A 20,923-nucleotide genomic window follows, 5' to 3' on the forward strand; every position below is an offset into this window, starting at 1 on the left:
ATCTCACAGACCCTATCCAGAGCAATTTTACAAGGCTACTCTCTATTTTTTAAAACTTTTTTTTTTTTACAATTTCATACATTAGTGCTGTATTTGCATCACTTCCCTTCCACCCTCTCCTCCTCCCTTTCATATCCATCACTTTCTGTTCCCCACACACTCTCTCGTATTCATGACTTCTTCACATATATTATATATAAATATATGTGTGTATAAATGTGGTCTGCTGAGTCCATTTGGTGTTACTCATGTGACTCTGTGTTTAGGGCTGATCACTGGAATTGGATAAGCTCTCAGGGGTCTGGTCACTAGAGAAGCTCAATTCTCTTTTTCTGATAGTCATTAATTGTCCACAGTTCGTCACACAGGGTTGGGGCTTTGTGAAGTTTGCCCCATCTACACTGACATATCAGCTGGAGCTGTTATTGTGCTCTATTTCCTATTTAATAATCATAAGCACTTGGCTATTGTTCCATAGAATCATAACGGAAAACATCTCCAGGTCTGTTTTCTTTGTACAGTTTAAAGGAAGTAAAGTGAGAGGCGAAAAGAGGGAGTAAACAGAGGCTTTGAAGAGGCATACAAGCTAGAATACTGCATTTGTTTTATTTTGTTTTCCTCAGAGAACTGCTGAATTAGGTAGAAATACAATGTTCAGTGGTGTTGTGAGAACCTCATACCCCTGCCCTTCTCCAGTTTCTTTTATTTCTGGAAAGCATGCAGAACCATAAACTCCACAGCTACAACGTTCAGTTCTGATCTGGGGTGAAAACTGCCCCAGCTGTGTCTTACTAGATCATAAAACCGAATTGGGCAGTGAAAGTCTTAGGAATCAGTGTTTTTCCTCCTCTACAGCATGTTTTCCAAGAAAAGGGTGATTATAGAATAGGCCGAAACCAAATTAATCATAAAATCACTTGAAAAGGTTGTCCTTGGGATAACACGTGCCTTGGTATGCTCACAAACTGTAGAAAACCTTGAGCAGTAGGAACACGCAGGCCCAGCTTGAATTCGTTCCTGCCTTGTGATTTGGAAGAGTAATGTTGTCTTTATTATTTCATCTGTTTTCATATCTCCCAGAGAGGAATCCACCCCAGAATTCTTGTGAGACTAGACAGCATGTAAAGAGCTTCAAAATCTTTGCACCATTAAGTTAGGATGCTGGCAAGTGGCTTAATTACCACAAGATTCTAGCATCCTGACTTCTAACAACAGGGAAACCCTTACCACCCGTCCTGCACAGTAAAGTGAACGTTTCTGGCTTCTTTAAAAACTCAGTTGTGTCATGTGAATACGTTTTTTGTTTTGGTCCCAAGTGTGGGATGTGTGAATGGCCCCACCCCCTACTCCTCTGGAGGAAAACAGACCCCTCCCCACCCCGTGGAAAGGCACAAGATGTTTGTCAGCTGAAAACTACCTTGTTTGAGGGGTGTGGTTTTATGAGCTGGAAAATATCCTTCTGTGAATGCTGAGAAGGGATAAATAGATGTCCACAGACAGTGAGACAGCGTTTTTTGCATCTCTTTGTTTTACAATATTTTGCATTGCTTTGCTGGCTTTCGCAGAAACACTCCAGAGAACTTTCCTTGTTTTCTTGGTGTTTTGGAGGAGGTTTGCCACTTTGGCAGACTCCTGCTGTTTGGGCGGAGTCTAGCTGCTTCTGCTGATCTGCTGCTGAGGCGCGTTGCTGCTGCTGCTTTGCTGTTTAACTAGACTGCCGGTATCCCGACTAATTTTGGTCATCTCCAAAAAACCCCTCAACCCTTATCAGCAGGAAGTAGCTAAAAGGGGTGTACAGCCCCTTTCCCTGCTAACCTCCTGTCTAAGGTCAGGGGGTTGGAAGGGAGTCAGAGGCGTTTAAGAACCTTAAATAAAGTAGGTATTTGAAAAATCTAAGCCGACAGTACAGATATTTTGGAAGACTTAATAAGAGGAAAAAGATCGGTCCAGTTCAAGTGCATAAGCATCTGTTAGTGTGCAATGGCTTTGTTCTCCCTCCAGGGCCCACACGGATCCTTCTGAGTTGCCACTGAACATTCTCCACATGTTTAACGTCTATCTACTGTTCAACTATTACAATGTAGAATCTAGGACAAATTTTATTTTAAATTTCATTCAGAAGAGATGTTACATATGCCTATTCACAAAGGTGTCATTTATTGAGTTTCTAGAGATTTTTAAAAAATATTTTGTTAATAGTTTTTAGGAATAGAAAATTAAATATAAGAAGAAATAAGATTTGTATTTATAGAATTACTATAAAGATTTAACAAACTAACTTCTACTTTTCTTCATTTCAAAGAAAAATAGTCTTGTAAAAACTAATTGTATATGCTAATTTTATAAGATTAAGCAATTCAGACAGCTAAAAGGTTTTAATCCCTTTCCCAGACATACTAATTTACAATCAACAACAAAGAAAAAAAAATAAAGACAAATACTTTTTATACTTAATTATCAAAAACAGCTTACTCAAGATACTACATCCTACATTTCTGCACTTACCAGATATGCACAGACATGTGTGAAATGGATGAAAGCAACAGAAAGAAGACAAGGGGAGGCATTGGGTTACTTTCATTAGTGATTTCGAAATTACTTATAAGTGTAGAAAGCACTTAAATCATTATAAAACACAACTGATACTGTATGAGAGAAAAGAGAAAATACAAATGCAGTAATTTAATATCATCAGAGCACCTAAAAGATAAGACATACTATAAGTAGTCTATAAAAAGCCCATTCTCAGTAAAGACACCTGCCTTTAGGAGACTGAGGCAGGAGGACTGAGAGTTCTCTGCAGCCTCAGCTGCATAGCAGATATGCATACAGATTTAAGATGCATAGATGAAGAAGAATAGATAAACTCAATGCCAACCAAAGGAAGCAGAAATGACTACACTGATTTCAGACAAAGCAAGTTGCAAAGCAAAGAAAGTCATCAGAGATATTAAAAGTTTACCAGAAGGATATTGTGTGACAATAAAGGGGTCACTTTACTAGAAGATTTAAAAAAAATTAATAGGTATGTACCCAAAAGCAGGACAATTATTATTATTATTATTATTATTATTATTATTGTCGTTATTAATGACTATTGCAATGAAGAAAGCTGTAAGAAAAACAAAATCAATATATCATAGCTAGAGATTTCAACGCTTTCCCATCTACAGTAGACACAATGAGAAAGTCAGTAAACACGTGGCTCGGTCCAACCACTCAGTCAGTGCAAGGAAATAATGAACACCCACGGACTGCACCATCCAGCAACAGAACACACGCTCCTCTCACAGTCACATAGAATGTTAGCCAAGATGGGCTACATTTGGAGCCACAAAACACACCTTAACAAATGTAGAAGTCTAGAAGTCATATACATTGTCTTCAGAGCTGCAGCAAAATTAAACTAACAACGATAGAAAAGTGCGAAAGTCTGATTAAACAGCACATTTCTACACAACATGTGAATCAAGGAAGAAGTCTCAATAGAAATTCTAAGGTAGCTTTAATTAGTCAAAGGTGAAAAACAATACAAAAATCTGCGGGTTGTAGTTAAAAACACAGCTCAGAAGGGTAATCCAGCTCATTGCATTTCATGCTGATGTTAGGAAAGAGGAGGATCTAAAAACAATAATATGCTTCTGCCTAATAAAATTATAAGTAGAACAAATTAAACCAAAGTTAATCAGAAGAACATTCTTTTCATTGCTACTTCATAACTTTAATTTTTTGCTACTGTAATGCATGGTAATGTAAATATCTGATATGCGACCACTGTGAAAGGGTCGTACAAGCCCCAAAGGGTCAGGGTCATAACCCACACGTTGAGAAACACTGCAACAGAGAAACAAGAAATCGGGGCTTAACACCAAGCGTGAACCCTACTGTAAACCACAGGCTGCGGGCTGCTCATCAGTAAGAGCCAATGTTCCTTTGGTGAAGGGTGCTGATAACGGTGGAGGCTGGAATGGGAGCTGGACCATCTCTATACTCTTTCTTTTGTTTGCTGCGAACCTAAAATTCCTCTAAAAATACTATTGAAAAAGCCTAAAAAAAAAAAAAAACTGTAAAAGATTTTAATGTATCCTGAACCAAGGAAAACTTGGAAAGGAAGTAATTCCCATTACCCCATATCCTGGTAGGGTAGGATTAACACATTAATTATGGTGAGACAGAAAAAGATTAAGTGGAGATTAAGTAGGTTTTCTTTAAACTGCAGAATTTATCAGAGCTTCTCATACACACGTTTAATAACGTTCAATGTCAGTTGAGCAGTCTTTCCAAAACACACTCGACTATGAAACTCTATATTCTCCTAGAGGATCTTAAGGGACTGATGTTGCATATGACGTGCTTTCTAAAATATGCTGTAAAGTGAAAATAATTTTTTGGAATGTCTTCATCTACTTTCCTTTTATTTTGTGTACTATCTTTAAAGTAATAAGCACTTTTACAAATTACCAGTATAATCTTCTTTCATTTTCTATAGCAAATATGCAAAGGTTGGCTTTGTGTTCGTTATGTATCTATTTATGTAGACTGTATGTGCATGGGATGTATGTGTGGTTATGCCTCTCTCTCTCTTTCTCACACAAACACGCAGGAATGTTTGTGTGTTCCCAGGCATTCAGAGACCTCAGCAAAACATTTATGGCTTTCTTCTAAGTCTCTCTGCCATACCTCTTTGAGACGAGTTGCTTACAGTTTTGGTAAGACTGTGTGACCAGCGAGCTCCAGGGATCCTGCTGTCTCCATCGGCCCAATGGTTGGGTATCTGTCAGGGTCACCATGCTTGCTTTTCAAGTGAGCTCTTGGGGTTCAGAATCAGGTCTTCATGTTTGCCAAACAAGTGTTCTCACCCTCTGATCATCCCCTTATTCCTTCATTTGAAAGAGGATTTCACACAACCCCGAAATAGAGGAATAATGTTGTAAGGATAGATCTCCACAAACCTCTATGGAGAACTGTGACACCGCTGTGTGAACTGCACTAGTTAACATGCAGTCAGTGGAAATGCCCAGGAAGAACCAAAGGAACCAAAGTGATTTGTGGGAAAGCGAAATGTCAGAGATTGGGCTTGCCCATGAAGAAGGGGCAAGAAAATGAGTCATGCCATGGAGAATGAGTGATTAGTTAATTAATTTTGTCTGGGTCAAGAAGCAATCTAAAATGTGATGAAAAACACATTTCTTCTGCCTCTTTCTGGTTTTGGTTGCGCAATCAAGTTGCTTTTATAAGATACATACATAGATAGATATAAATATGGATATGATATAGACAGATTATAGATATTTTTAATGATTAAGCTAAGCCTTTGGTCAGCAAGAAAGATATCTAAAGTCATATGTTCCATGAAGATGGATGCATCACAGTTTATGGTCATGAAAATCAAAAAGAAGACAGTACCATCAAATGTAATGACTACAATTATGGGCTTTGGCCTTGGACTTCATGCTGGCTCTTTATTTTCCAAGCTTTATGAATTTTGATAAGTACTTTAATGCCCCTTAGTACCAAGCTGTTAGTTTATGTAAGAAGCGTTAAAATGCTAGTCGTTGGGGGGTGTCTTGATGTCTGTAACAGTATGGGACATGTTTACTATTGTATTTAATGTCCAAAGCTCTAGCTCCATCCTGTAAAGTTATCTCCCACTAAGTGATTAGATAGCATTATTGTGGTGCTTTTGATATCCCAATATTTAAAATCTTATCAGGCTTGGGAATCAATCATATCTGGGTTCAAATCCTAATTCTCCCACTATAACTTATAATCAATAGTTCCAACTCCAGAGGAATCCAATGCCTCTGGCATCTGGCAGTCATAGTCACATAACACATATAACTGGTACACGCATACATAATTAAACTCTTTTAAGGGATCATAATAATACCTCCGTGGCATCACTAAAGATTGAATATGATGTGGATACAGTCTACCTAACATACGATAAACACTCAAAAGATGTCAGCCCCCTTTCATATTTTCTAGAAATCAATGTCTAGATTTTTATTGAGTCTACAATCCTTCACAGTCTTGCCCCAGATTCTTTTCCCAGTATCAGTTCCAAGCATCTCCCCTCTTAGAATCTTTCTTCCTTTCTCCTTTCTCTAGCACCTTTTTCCTTTATATCCTTAAATCTCTTAGACTGGGATTGTGTTCACTGTGCAAATAGCCTCTTGTGAGATTACAACCAAAAGGGGAGGAACAAATCCTGGTGCCTGGTTTTGATCTGACTTCTATCAAAGCTTATAAACATCTCAATCACAAGACTTCCTGCTGTCACTCAGAGTGCTTTAAGCAGCCTCTATACCATCCAGTTATTCCCTTATTATATATAATTGAGGGCATGGGAAAAGCTTGGGTACAGTTCAGAGAGAAACAAGTATACAACCCTGGTATGCGGGCAGGAAGATCTGGGAGGAGGTTTGCAGCTTGCATTTGGTACCTAACATGATGCATGTTGTATAGTGTACATCAAAAATCCGTTCGTTGGGGTGACCAGATAATACTTCAGAATGTGTGTATGCTACATCTATATTTGAACAATGCTGCTAAGAACACTGGTGTACAAGTTCCCCCAGAGAAATGACTCTTACCCTCTGGATCACACCCACTTGAGGATCTATAATCTGTCTATATCATATCCATATATATATGCATGTATCTTATAAAAGCAACTTGATTGCTTTCACAGGGGTTGCCTAAGACCAGCAGAAAACACAGGTATTTAGAATATGATTCATTACCATTAGTAAACTTGCAGTTATGAAGTAGCAATCAAAATAATTTTAAGGTTGGGGGCCACTACAACATGAGGAACTGTATTAAAGGGTTGCAGCATTAGGAAGGTTGGGAGTCACTAGGTTAGAGTTAGTGTTTTCGAATTGTTGAAGCTGTATACTCAGGAATGGTATTGCTGAGTCAAGGGTGATTTAAGTTAAGTTTTTTGAGGAGACACCAAGTATTCCCTTTCCCAAGCCCAACATTTATGAATGGGGGCAGAAAAGTTTTAAGGGGTAGTTCAGAAATTTTCTGTGGGCATGGCTGTGAGAAAAGACCAAAAAAAAAAAATCTCAATTAGGCAAGTCAACAGGGGACGTGGTGGTCCCCAGTGTGGCACTGTGTCTGAGTGGTCTGGAGTTAAGTAGTATGCTGCTGACTGGACTTAAATAGATAGATAGATAGATAGATAGATAGATAGATAGATAGATAGATGATGAATGAATGAATGAATGAATGAATGGATAAATAAATGAAAAGGAGCAATCAAGGCTATTGAGCACTTGATGGCAGGAGTGACCAGAAACTGGTGAGTGATGGAGAGGAGATAAGAAGTTAATGAATTCGACTGTAGACCCAGAAGGCAGGGTGTCCACAAATGGGTGAGTCTGTTGGGTGCTCAGCTTCGAGCTTGGGATAGAATCACTACTACGTAAAGAATATGGTATGACCACAGCCACACAAAGTTCCAAAAATACGAGGATGACTGAAGATAAATCCTTGAGTATTTCCAGGGTTTGGGGGAAAAAGAGAAATGAGGCCACAAAGCTCTTTGATGTGGACACCAGGAGAAAGACAAGGAGGACGACCAGGTCAAGGTCTGCCACTATGACTCTTACTAGGAGTCTCTACTTTTGTTCTATTGCTGGTCACACTCTTTGACAAACCAACCTTGTTTCTGAATGAATTCAGTCCACTTTCCAGAATCCCCAAGGAGAAATCCTACCATGTGAAGGTAAGTCCACTACAAGTTTGTGGCTGTGTACCCCGAATATGCATTCAACAGTCTTGGTCTTGCTCCTTCTTCAAAACCTATTTAAAACATTCTGCTTACTATCTATTCTCCAGTGCTCAGATACATCCCTCAGTTCTCTGCAGAATTCATTGACCCCCAAACTAACTGTAGATATTTTTACTGAGTCCCTAGCCTCAATCCTTATTTGGTGCCCTTGCTTTCAATAGGTGAGGCAAGCTTTCTGCCTTACCAATAATTCTTTCCTACCTCCCTTTGACTCAGTGTTGTGCTGTACCGTTGGCCTCCGTGTCTTCTGCCGTGTCACCTCCAGTGCTTTCTCGTCAGTAGTTACATGAACTCACTTGGCCCACCTAGATTCCCTTCAGATCCCTATCTCTTTTCTATTTCCTGCCTTTTCTTTCAACCCAGCAGTCATGCATACCCACTGTGCAGTGCACTTCCTTCTCACATGTAAAACTCCAGCCCATTCATGTCATTTAAGCTGATCTAGATAAGGCCACCAACACACACACACACACACACACACACACACACACACACACACGCACAGCTCCTGTTAGTAAACTCAGTGTAATCTTTCTTGATCACTTTATCTACCTCTAAACATTTTCCTCTGACCTTGCTCTCTAAATGAATATTAGCATCTCTCCCCTTCCTCACCCTTAGCAGATCTACCTCCTGCTTTGGTAATAAATAGATTCCATTGCCCTCTGGCAGGGGCTGCCCTGGTTTCCTTCCTATCCACAGCTAATCTGTAAAGAGAAGTCTCAATCTTCTTCCTCCCTCATCCAGGCACACCTTACCCTCTTGCAGCCTAAGACCCCACCCACTATTTCTCTTCTTCAAAAACTGTTATATTGACTTTAAAAATGAACCCACTTGGTACTGTTTATTTTTCTGAATCCTTTATCTTCCCTACAGGTATTTCACTTTATTGCTTTACCTGTTAGTTCTCAGGGGTGCCTATTAAATTAGGTTTTGTATTAAGAAAATCAATACATCCAGCTTATTTCTCAGACAACTTGCACAACTTGAGCCTAATACTGACAAGTTCTTAATTAAAAACAAACAAACAAACAAACAAACCAGAATTATATGAAAATATTCTGAATTTTAGTTTGGCAAAAATGTTTTTTGTTTTTTTTTCCTTTTTTTATAAATAAAATTTATTGGCACATGGCTATACCTACTCATTTAAATAGTTTTTTTAGCCGATTTCATGTTGTGCAGTAAGAGCAGACTTAACTAGATTCAATGAACACTTCATATGTTGCAAAGATGAAAATACTATATGATTCTTATAGAAAAGGTTTTCCAACACCTAAATAAGAATCAACTAACTTTAAATGTATAAAATGATTTCGCAGATATGTAATTAACTTACGGTGCATATATGATCATTATTTATCACTTTACATTCTTTTTTTCTTTTTTTTATTATTAATTACACTTTATTCACTTTGTATCCCCCCATAAGCCCCTCCCTCCTCCCCTCCCGATCCCACCCTCCCACATTCTTCTTCATGAATGCCCCTCCCAAAGGCCACTGATTGGGGAGATCCTCCTCTCCTTCCTGGCAAAACAAATTTTTAAGTATATGTATCTGAATTCCCACTGCAGGCCATCAATTTGCACCATGTATTGATGGCATTTGGATAGCAGTGAAAATGACTGCTGTGTGCACCTTGGTATTTATAAAGACTGTTCCTATTGGCTCCAGTGCTTGACTTAATTGTCTTGCATATGAAGAAACATTGTATGAAGTTTCTTTAATAGTTGTTTCTTCATTCTTAGTTATTCTAATGATTGCCAAAACGTTGGTTTCATTCTTAGTTTCCACTAGAGGCCTGCTCCTGGGGTCTCAAGATGCTAGGTGTTGGCTATTAGTATTTTGCTTCAAAGCTTGTTTCATGCTATTCTAGGTGTATCCTGCTTACATCAGGCATTGATTGTCCTTCTCACTCTTCAATTGCTTTATCATCAGTTTTATGTTCTGGTATCACTGTTGTACAGCATAGGGTTCCTCCTCAATATGGTTTCACTGTCTAAACAACACAACGATTAGTCCAGGCTTGTGTCTGCCTCATCATAACATCTCCCTCACACTCGACAGAATGATGGAGGTATCAGTGGCTGTATATAATAATGCATTTATGCATTTATTCAAATATAAAAGGTTGTAAAAATTACTACGGCACACGTGGGTGCCTGGTATAAAGAAGATAAAATGCAGCCTTTTCTCCTAAAGCAAGTGAAGCAAATGACAATAGCCAGAGGAACAAACATTTTTACAGCCTAAGTGGCCAGGGAGAACATGGGCTCTGAAGCTGAATCGTCAGTTTCCAATTTGCTAATTTTAGGTACACTGTTTAATGTCGTTGGGGTCTGACGTTGTCTTCTACGGGATAAATGTACCCACCCCATCAGATGATTATAGATGTAATTTAATTATATCTGTAAAATGCTTACAGTCTACCATAAACTAAACACTGACAAAGGCTTCCTGTTGCAATCTCAGAAGTTACACTCAAGCCTGGGTGTCTGGAGACAGATAAGAGAGAAAGCTGGGAAGGCTTTTCTCAGTTCCTGATAGAAGTCCTGAATATCTCCAGAACAATTCACCAGGCAATTTCTATGCCCTGGATACTAGACAGTATCCAGATACTGTAAAGTAACAGAGGATAGCAATTGTAGACTGAAAATTTCCCAGATTGTAAGAGCAGGTTTAAAGTCAAAGTGGGCTCCTGAAAGTATGAAGAATTCAAGGTGACAGCGAATAGGGTGAGAAATAAAGAGACAGCAAGAAAATGAAGCGAAAGGTGGGATGTCAGCCTGTCATACCATACGATGGCATTTTAAGTTTATTCTATAGAGAGGAATCAAATAATGCAGGTACGGCAGAGAGACTTAGAAGAAAGCCATAAATGTTTTGCTTAGGTCTCTGAATGCATGGGAACACACATACACTCCTGCATGTTTGTGTGATCAGGTGTGTGTTTCTACTGTCATCTGTCCCAATCCAAATTTCTTGAGTAGCCTTGCCTCAAAACATAGATGGAGGGGGCAGTTTTCTGGGCCAACCCAAGCTGTTTAATTGTAGGAATAAAAACACAAGTTAAGCAGTGAAAATTTTCCGCATTTGCAGGGAAAAAAAAAAGAGCACCTTGTTTTGGAGCACTGGGCATTTTATCACAAAGAGATACTTTATACACGGGACTCTGAATGACCGCCAGCACCAGCTTGGCCCTTCTGGATCTTTCTCACATTGTTTGTGTGTTTTCTCAATTCGTTTAACTAACAAACATTTATTGTGTCAGACACTTCTTTAAGTATTGGGAGTCAACAAAGAATAAAAAAAAAAGTCTGAGTGCCCTCTAGTCTCTGAGGTAAATGAACTATTTGAAAATAAAATAATTGAAACAAACAAAAAAAAAATGAGACAGATTGAGAAAAGCTAGGGCGTCCATTCACCAAAGAATTGAGAGATTAAGGAGCTACCTTGAGGATGGTTTTGCGTGAATCAGCAGAACTGCAAAGCCCTTTTAAAGCACAGCATTTAAATTCGTGGGCAAAGTCCCTTGGCTGTGCAATGGCCACAGCGGTAGCACCCGATTCACAGATGTGAACGCGTATATATCATGAGCTTTATTGAGCTTCCTTTTAACAATGCGGTGTGGACAGTGCCTAAAATGACTCTCAGGGTTCGGTGGTTGTGATAGTGTGTGTTTGTGGGTATGTGTTTAATAGCATCCCCTAGCTCAGAACACTGCCCACGGGAGTGCTGTTCCTTACAATCTGCCCCAGTAGCAGTCCAAACTGCCAGGGACCTTTTATCCTTGTCACAAAAACAAGCCAAACCCACAACAACCTAGCATCAGGGAGTGGTGTCCTTAGTTGATTTTTTTTTTTCCAGTTCTGATTCCAAGGGAAGAATGCCACCTACCGAATCATTCACACCAACAGCCAGCCCTGCAAAACGCAAGCACTCCTGAGCCCTGATCTGTTCCAAATGCTCTCTGATTATTATTTAGTCCAAGAAAGAAAAGAGTCACTATTTGGGCTGACAGGAAGTTAGGCTCTGAGCTCGGGATATCTGATAAACGCTTCCACATATTGTCGCCTTCTCGATAGCTACCACCAAGTTCCGACCTCCTCTCTGCCTACATTTTCCTTTTAAGTGCGCTTTCTCCTTCAGAATGCGGGGTCCCTGCAGCCTGCGGAAGCCCGTGGTGCAAACCTGCAAGGTTGCTTGCCCATGCATGCTTTCTGCCCTGCTGCTTCCAAGGCCACCAGCCCGGGGTTTACCCAGACAAGCTTAGGTAGCAAGGAGCTTGCACCCGGGCTCGGGCGATGCCAAGAGGGCTTCCAGATTTGTCTAACCCCGTCCCTGGGCCTTGGTCAGAGAACGGGGGCGGGGGTCCTCCCCGCAGTCCGCGAACGCGAGGCCAGGCAGGCGGCCCCTGCGTCGTCCCCGAGCGAGCAGCGGTCGCTGCGGCTGCGGCTGCGGCGCTGCAGCTGCGCGGGAAGGGACGCTGGCGGGGGCGAGCGGCCAGGCGCGCGAGCTGCGCCGGAGGCCGTGGCGCGTGGAGGGTCGCGCGCGGAGGCGGCAGCGGCAGCGGCGGCTCCGGAGCCGGCTGGTCCCGAGGCGCCCGGCGAGGTCAGCCGCTCCCGCAGCGCCCAGCGCGGAGAGCTCGCTCGCTCGTTCGCTCGCGGCCGCGCGCACAGGCGGCGCGGGGAGGGCGGCGGGGGCGGGCCGGGCGCGGAGGGGCGGGGCGGGGCCGCGCTGACAGGCGGCCGGCCGGAGCCGAGCGCCCGCGAGCCGGGGCAGAGAGCGGGCGAGCGCGGCGAGCGCGGCGCGGCGCGGGCGAGCGAGCGGGCGGGCGGGCGGGCGGCGGTCCATGGCCCCGACGGGAGGCGCGCCGCCCGCAGCCGCAGCTCGGCGTCTGGCCTGAGCGCAGCGCGCCAGCCGACACCCGGTCCTGGGCTTGGGGTTGCTTGCAGATCTTCTTCATGGAAGCGATGTCTCCGCAGCAGGATGCGCTAGGGGGGCAGCCGGGGCGCTCCTCCTCGCTGACGGGGATGTCTCGCCTCGCGGGAGGCCCTGGCACCAAAAAGGTGAGGACGCCGCCGAGCGGGGAGCCCCACGAGCGCGCGCCTTGCACGGGTGCCTGGCGCCGAAAGGCCCCTGCGCGGGGCTGGAGGGGTGGTCACCTCCTGGAGTCCCCCCCCAACACACACACACACACACACACACACACACACACACACACACACACACTTGCTATCTTCTCCGGTGGGAACCGGTTTCGAACTAGCCCCTTGCCTCTCCACCTCTGACCCGGGGTGTGCCTCCCCGCGGGCCCTCGAGGTGGCCTTGACCCGACACCCCGAGGAAAGTAGGCGGCCCGGGGTGGAGGACGATGCACCCAGCCCGGGCCTCCGGGGGTGTCGGAGATTGGTGTTGTGGGCCAACATTGCGGGACCCGGGAGGTTCGGCTCGGCCTAGATCTAGGCTGGATGGCAGCTGGGTGGGCAGTTTCCGGAGGTCTCAGCAGGGCGTGAGGGGCTTGGCCCAGAGCCATCTCCTGAGACGGGACCCTGTGTGAGCTTGTGGGGGCGTCGCCCTTGTTCCCCGTCACCCGGAGGGGCGGTGAGGGCAACTACTGGGGCTTCTGCCTGGGACTGGCTGGTCCGCGGTATGGCTGGAGGATTTCGATGGGGGTCATGTGTCTGCAATAGGTCCCTGAGCAAGTGCACGTGGGCCGCAAGCTCATGGGCTCCTGGAAATTGATTTGGGTGTTCCTATAGCCACGTCTGCTTCCCCCCACCCCTTCCTCCAGCACAAAACCTTCCGATATTTGGCCATATTTGTTCCTTACGATGGTGGTGCTGCCTTTCCCAGCTTCTCTGGAAACAAGTTGGGATGAGAGATCATTCTAGCTCTATTCTAACAAATAACGTGAAAACATAGCATTGCTATAATTAGAGACTGAAGGGCATACACCAGCTCCCGGCATGTCCAGATTTTATGGCCTTTCATTAATCTTCCCACTGGGATGGTAGGTTGGCTGGAGGTCAAAGAAGAGAAGTGACATCAGTATAGAAATGTATGTGAGCTCCCAAGGACCTTGGACCTGTCGCAGAGCTGTCTATGGATGTCTGTGAACTTGATGTATGGACAGTAGCGGCGGCTCAGCCTTTGATGTATGGAGGCTGATTTTTGTCCTTGTGGAATTTCTCCCTTCAGAGATGGAGGGTGTGTGTGTGTGTGTGTGTGTGTGAAATCCAGTTTTTCCAAATAAAATGTGAAATTGTCAGGATGTCAGTCCTAATTTAGAATGGTAAATGAACATGAAGCAGTTGACATAGATTTAAAGCGTTTTGTTTTGTAAACCTAAGGAATTGGAAAGAATCAAGCATTTGTTTTCTTAAAGAGTGTGGCTCCTCCCCCGAGGCTGATTATGTATGCTAGCAAGGGGCAGAGGGGAGGGAGCGTTAAAGAGTAGCTTCATCATTTTCAAGCTGCCCTCTAAAGGGTCCCTGTGCCCCTTTCCCTTCGCTCTTTTTCTCTCAGCACAGCCACTCTCTCTACGATGGTGTCCTTCGTTATAAAACACCACAGGCTAGTACATTGCCACATCAATCTCACCTTCTCCAAGACGGTTGAGAAAACTGAATGAATGATGGCACATGGACACAGTAATGATAGCACTTGGTGTAGCATTTTCCCGTGTTTGCCATTCACAACACCGTGTCCGGGGCTACTCAGGCCCATAATCCAGGATGGACTTTCAACACCTTTCCTCACTCTGCAGCAGGCAATCCATCAAAAGAGCTAGTACCCTTCCTAAGTGTCTGGAATGCCTCAGCTCCCTCGCCACTGCTGCCATTGCAGCCCAGGCTCCCCTATAGCCATCTCTAACTTGGGCCTTTGCAGAACTCTCCCTCTGACTTTCTTGTCTTTCTGTGACCCATTCTGCATTTAGCAGTGCCAGAACGGCTTTTCCTTTTTTCTAATTTGAATTGATGTTCATTTGCTTTCAATTCTGGAGATTGATTTTGTGTGCATAGTAAAACCCAGGCACTTTTCCTTGGTCTCCTTTGCTTTTCCCATTCCTTTACCCTTCTCCCCCTTGTATGTTCTTCAGCTGCATGGCCCTTCATTTTCATACACCAAGTCAAAATCATCCCTGTTTCTAGGCATTGGTGTTATTCTCGTCCTGTCTGCCCCCAGAGCTGGTATTTTTCACATTGTGCAAATCTTGGGTCTTCTTAGAGGTGTCTCTGTCCTTACCGTGTAAACGGAAGCCACCTCAGACATGCCCTGTGCTGCTGCTTCATTGGTTGCCTCAGCATTGTCGTTGGCATTTTCTCATCTACTTGCTCCTTTTCATCACCTGCACACACCCCCAACTGTGTCTTCAAACAGGAGTGGGGCCTGCTGTGCATTAGTTGTTTCATAAACGTGCCTTGGGTCGTATAAACCAAAGACCGGGAGCAGTGTGGCCCCTGTCTTAGGGCTTGTTCTTTAGAGAAGCATCACCAAGCCTTACAGACACAGGTAGTAAATAATGTAGGTTTGCAGGCCTTATGGCCTCTTCCTGATTCCTCCACTATAGCTCCAAGGCGGCACGGACAGTACATGTGTGAGTGGGCTTGACTGTGCTCCAGTAGAATTTTATTTATAAAAACATGCAGTGGAGGCCAGTGAAATGGCTCATCAGGCCAAGGCACTTGCTGAGCAAGCCTGGAAACCCAAGTTCGCCCCCCAGAACCCACGTTAAGGTGGACGGAGAGAACTGATTACACAAAGCTATCCTCTGGCCTCCATACACATAGCACACATGTGCGCATACACACACACATGCAATAATAACAAAATACACATGCTTTGTAATTCCGTGCCCCCTGGTCTGGAGCAGTGCTTTTGAGTCAGGTGATGAGGCTTGGACTTCACTGTCTAGTTCAATAGCCAGTAACCACGTGCGCCTGTTCAGCTCCTGAAATGTGGCAGTACGCTGAAGGTTTCAGCAGCCCCCTTGAAGTTTAGCTGTTACACAATAACCTCACATATTTAGAATGTATAAGTCTAAGGTTTGATGTATGAATGCACATAGGTAACGTGCATATTCCCAAGAAATCACCCACATGCTTTATGTCATAGATTAAGTATGCATCTCCAGCTTACATAAGTGAACTGCCTTTTATGTTCGTTTTTGCCATTCTTTCACTAGATATAATTTTTCTATCCACCCATGCTTATTAGTATGTGTTAGCGCCTTTCGTTGCTGAGTTGTAAAGATTGGTCTTCTTAACTTGGAAGTTCCACATTCCATAGGTCTTAGATTTTGGATTATGTGGTTATCCAAAGTGAGATACCTTGGGGGTGGCATCGTCTCAATATGAAATTCATTCACGTCCCTTACATGTATAATCTAAAGATAATTGTGTTCATTGTTTTCAGTGCATCTGTACTTGAACCCCAACGCATCATGGGAGATGGTGGCATGGAACATTCTTCTTGGGTCTTATATCAGCAATCAGAAAGTTTCAGAGTCTGAGGCAGTTTTGGACGGCGGGGTTGGGCGCTTGGGATGATCCTTCTGTGGTGCACTTACCATTCACCTGGCATGTAGAGTGCTTCTGCTTTGGGGCTCTTACAAGCGAAGCTGGCGAGAACCTTCACAGCTCTGCACAGATCTGTGCTTTCTTTGGGGTAAATGTTTAGGCATGGATAGACTGGTCATACTTAGCCATATCCTTGACTCTGAGAAATGTGTTGCCTTATTCTGAAGTGATTTTATAGCTCCAGTAGCAGTGTAGGGTGGCCCGGTTCCACACATGCTCACCAGCACCTGTTACCATCTCTCTTTGGCTTACAGCCATCCTAGAGGGCTTGATGTAGCAGTACCTCTTCATCTGGATTTGCATATCCCCAATGATCTTCTCATGTGCTTACTATCCACACATTACCTCCATTGAATTCTCTGTTTAAGTACCTTGCTAGCTTTTGTTGGGTTGCTAGCTTTTATGTTACTGATGTTTGAGCATTGTGCATTCTGGTGTCAAATGCTTTACTGGGTATGTGATTTTCGAAATATTTTCTTTGTGTCTGTGATCAGTATTTTTATTTCTTTGACCTTGTTTTTCTAAGAACAAAAGCTCTTCATTTGGTGAAATCTAACTTGCTTTTCTTCTTTAATTTGACTTAATTGTAATTAACTTGAATTTAATTTAAATATATATAGTGGTATCTATTCAGTGGTTACACTATTGGGCAGCAGATTTAGAGGGAGAGCTTAAAAACAGTAACAGAACAATTATTAAATGGTGCTTTAAATGGTTCATTAAAACTCAATCCTGATTTGAACAGGTATTCAGATGGGCCATTCTACAATGGGCTGTTAAAGGAAAGACCTGTTTAAGTTGCCCTTTAACTCTGTAAAAGAAAAGGACTCTTACATTTAAAAAAGGGGTTCAGAAAGCGGGGGCAGCACTGAATCCAGAGGTCCTGGGGTGGGTCTGTTTGAGCAGCTAGCCTGGAGGTGCTCTGTAAGACCTCAGCCTCTTTGTTTTATAGCTTCATTTGTTATTGTAATATCAAGAATTACCTAGCTGGATAGCTTGCCTTTATTTGCTACTCAAAAGATTTAATGGTTTTTAGAGAGAATCCAGTCTAGCCCAGAAGGTAGAGTTCCTGTCATCGGTGATCTTGAGAAGAACATACGATACATTTGTGTAGCGGTTCCTAGAATAGGGCTCTCGAGTGTGGTTGCAGTGCACGGGTGGCGATTTAAATTCTTCTGGAATAATGTGTTCTTGGGGGATGTCCATATTTGTACATTACAGTCCTGGCACAGTGGAAGCCCGTATCAGAGCCATGCTGGTGTTAGGAATGACTTGTGTCGGACTCCAGCACGCTGACCTTTTGCCTTCACTTCATGATAATTAAAAGCTGTTTAATGTGGCCAGGGCTATTGGGATAGGAAGGAGATTTATTTATAGATATAGAAAACCAGTCAGAGTAAAATCATTTTAAAATGGTTCTAGCATCTCAAACGTAGCAGCTGCTGTCATGAACTCCTCTGTCTCCACTTTGTGCATTTTCTGAGCCCAAATATGTTTCTAGCATTTGGTGGTAGAACACTACCATCACCACTACCAGCAGCAGCAGCAGCAGCAGCAGCAGCAGCAGCACCCCATGCCAAGAGCTTACTATTTTAGCCAAGCGTATGTGTGGCACTCAGCCTTGAATGAAATGTCTTAATAGTAAGGTTCAGTTTTATTCTTCAGCACTGAGAAAAACAAGCCCGTGTTTAAAAGTGTGTCCTACTGAGTCCTTCTCTGGTGTTAGTCGCAAAGTGAACTGCATAAAACCAACCAGGAAAGATTCTTTTGTAATAGGCAAGGGAGCCCCTAGCTAATGTGAAGGGAACATTGGCTAACGGTGAGCACCGATGCAACTGTCAGGAGTCTTACTATTTTGGTAGCTCGCTCGGTTTTGAGCCCTGGTGTCTGCCGCTTTCTGGTGTGTCACAGAAGGAAGGCGGCTCCATTTCAGGTGCCCCTGAGCCAGGCTGAATGCCCATGCTGATAGCTCAGCGTTGCCTGCTGTAGGAAAGCTCGGCATACCCTTCCTATAGACTCGGAGGTATATTTTGGAGTTCTGTGTAGGTGCACCGACTCCTGTGTCTCTGCTAGATCTGCTGTGGAAACTAGTGTGTGGGAAATGTCCCTGAAAGTAAACTTAGAAGTCTTGATTGAGTCTGAGTTTAAAAGAAAAATACATCCATGGGTGATTCTGCAAATGTGAGCCCAATTCAGTTATGAAATTAGGCAGCATTTTTTATCTGTATGCGTTTACCTAAAGTGAGTGTGTGTTCACATCCAGAGGTTATAACTAGATATTAGAGGTCTTCCTTTATGGCTTTCTACCTTGCTTCCTTGAGATAGTCTCTCACTGATCCCAAAGCTTGTCTTTCTGATAAGCAGTCAGATTGGCCAGGCAGGGAGTTCACAGGATCTCCCAATGCCAGGGCTACCCACAGAGTGTGCTCGTCTTTATAGGCAGCTGCTGGGGATTCAAATGCGGGCTCTCATTCTCACAGTACCAGCACTCACCCACGGAGCAGTCTCTGCAGGCCCAGTTAGTTTAATTTGAAGATCGAGTCTCATAGATGAAAATGGGCAGTTATAACTCCTAGACTGAAAGCCCACAACCCATAAATACCTAAAGAGTTTGTGTGGTTGCCATTCTTTTCAGTTTTGAAATGGAGATTGCAGAGAGGTAGCACTTACTTCCAGAGGTTTCGGCGTTCTCCTGGCTTATGGGTTAGTGGAGTCTGCAAGACAAACAGCAATACAATTGGTGACTGAAGAGGAACAGGAAAGCTGAACATGAATCCTCTCCTATTAATACCTAGGGTTCCTATTAATAACTGAGGGTGTCTCAATTCTTTCATGACTCTTGACTTTGTCAGGCTGTTGGACTATTGCGTGTGTGTGTGTGTGTGTGTGTGTGTGTGTGTGTGTTGTAAATTCATCGCATGTCTGCACCACACACAACCTACTAGAGACATGTAATATACAACTTGCATTTTTTTCAACTTTTGTGGCCACTAACATTTATTACTGACTATTAAGTACTACCAAAAATAGCTGTATAAAGCCAGGTGTGCAGACATATATACGGACATACAATCATGTCATATATCTTGTGCTTTGAACACTCACATACATGTATGGATACACACATATACATGTATAGATACACATATATAATTTTGTTACTCAGTGAAGTGTCTTGAAATACACCCCTCATGTCTCCAGAGATTTGGTTAAATAAATCTAAAATAAACCTGTGCTGTAAGAAAACTTTGCTTTCCTGCTGTTTCTGTTTCATCTCTCATGTCCAAGATTAGAATTCCATGAGTCCCTGTATGTTTAAGATGCTTGTAGGAAACAGGGCGTCTGTGGTAGTCACAGCTCTATGGTTGTATGAAACTAGGGTAGGGCAGCCTTCAGTTTTTGTCATTGTATGTGAGACTCTGCCACAGTCCGGAAGGCAGAAGGAGTCGCTCTCTGACTTCTGCCTTCCACCCCAGTGGTGCTGGTAGCCAGCACAGCCCGGTTTATTTTTAAATTTTGTCTCAGCCTTATTTTCTTCAGGACAAGCTTAGATTAGAAACACCCAGCCAACAGCAGAGGCGGCCCCGTCAGCACTGCATGTCAATAGTGAACGGAGCAGCCCTGACCTAATTTTGACAGACACCTGTCACATGGCATAACTGGATGTAAAAGCTGTTTTTAGATGTCTGGTCACTCAAGAGGACTCTGAGAATGGATGGCATGTGTCCGCATCAGCTCACATATCAAGATCTGCAACACCAAATTTTCCCCACATCCTGTCCTTTCCTAATTTACCTGGGACCTCTTTTATAGCAAGCAAGGCCTAATATTCCCTCTTCTGCCTTTTGACTCTCCACTTTACACCTGACCTCGGATAATGACACATATATAAATCCAGATAACCCTGATCTGTTTCTGTTGATCATAAAACCTTCTTCCTCTGAGTTGGAGCATGAAAGACTAAACTGTAAGGCAGAGTTTCCCATTCATCACAGTGCATCTTACACCATTAGGCCCCTGGCCCTCAGACAGGTAGCTATTGGGATAGCCAATATGTGCTTATCATAGAGTGTCATGGCTGTATGAATAACTCTATTTTGTGTTGGCCATGATGTGATAAACCATAGCAGAACCCTGCTCTGTAAGACAAAGAGCACTGATGGTTGATCTGTGTACCTGAGTGCTATTGGAAGGGAACCATGGCCAAAGTTTGAAACTGGTGGCTTTGATGGAGACCACAGTCCAGCCAGTTCAAAAGCTGTCATGCTGATGGGGCAGAATGCATTGTGGCTAAAGATGAGGGAGAACCAGGAATACTTAAGAGCATTGTGCTGTTTTCTCACTTTTTTTAAAGTAAACACTACTGTAAGTCTTGTACGTGTGCCCCAATATCACAGTACTTTTCAGCTGAGGAATTTCTTATATATACACACAGAAAGATAGGACAGAGATTAGTTCTATTTTGGAGAGAATCTGAAAAATTATGTCCCAGAAGTAGGACTAGATTCAAGGCCAAATATCTGCTAGCCCAGTGCCTAC

At 43.3% G+C, this 20,923-nt stretch overlaps 1 protein-coding gene across 3 annotated transcripts in view; it reads left to right on the forward strand.

Moving 5' to 3' along the window:
• Positions 1-12,395: 12,395 nt before the first annotated feature.
• Positions 12,396-20,923, forward strand: part of Arhgap20 (Rho GTPase activating protein 20) — an 88,016-nt gene continuing 79,488 nt past the window's right edge. Inside the window, exons 1-2 of one of the 3 annotated variants that reach the window (XM_060373813.1) lie at positions 12,396-12,413; positions 12,758-12,871. In XM_060373813.1, the coding sequence (XP_060229796.1) occupies positions 12,767-12,871 (105 nt within the window). In that variant the 5' untranslated portion in view covers positions 12,396-12,413; positions 12,758-12,766. Of the gene's footprint in view, positions 12,414-12,563; positions 12,872-20,923 lie in introns of those variants that run through there. The other 2 variants (XM_060373811.1, XM_060373815.1) reach the window with 2 other exon arrangements.

Source organism: Meriones unguiculatus, chromosome 1 (genome assembly GCF_030254825.1).
Source record: "Meriones unguiculatus strain TT.TT164.6M chromosome 1, Bangor_MerUng_6.1, whole genome shotgun sequence".
NCBI lineage: Eukaryota > Metazoa > Chordata > Mammalia > Rodentia > Muridae > Meriones > Meriones unguiculatus.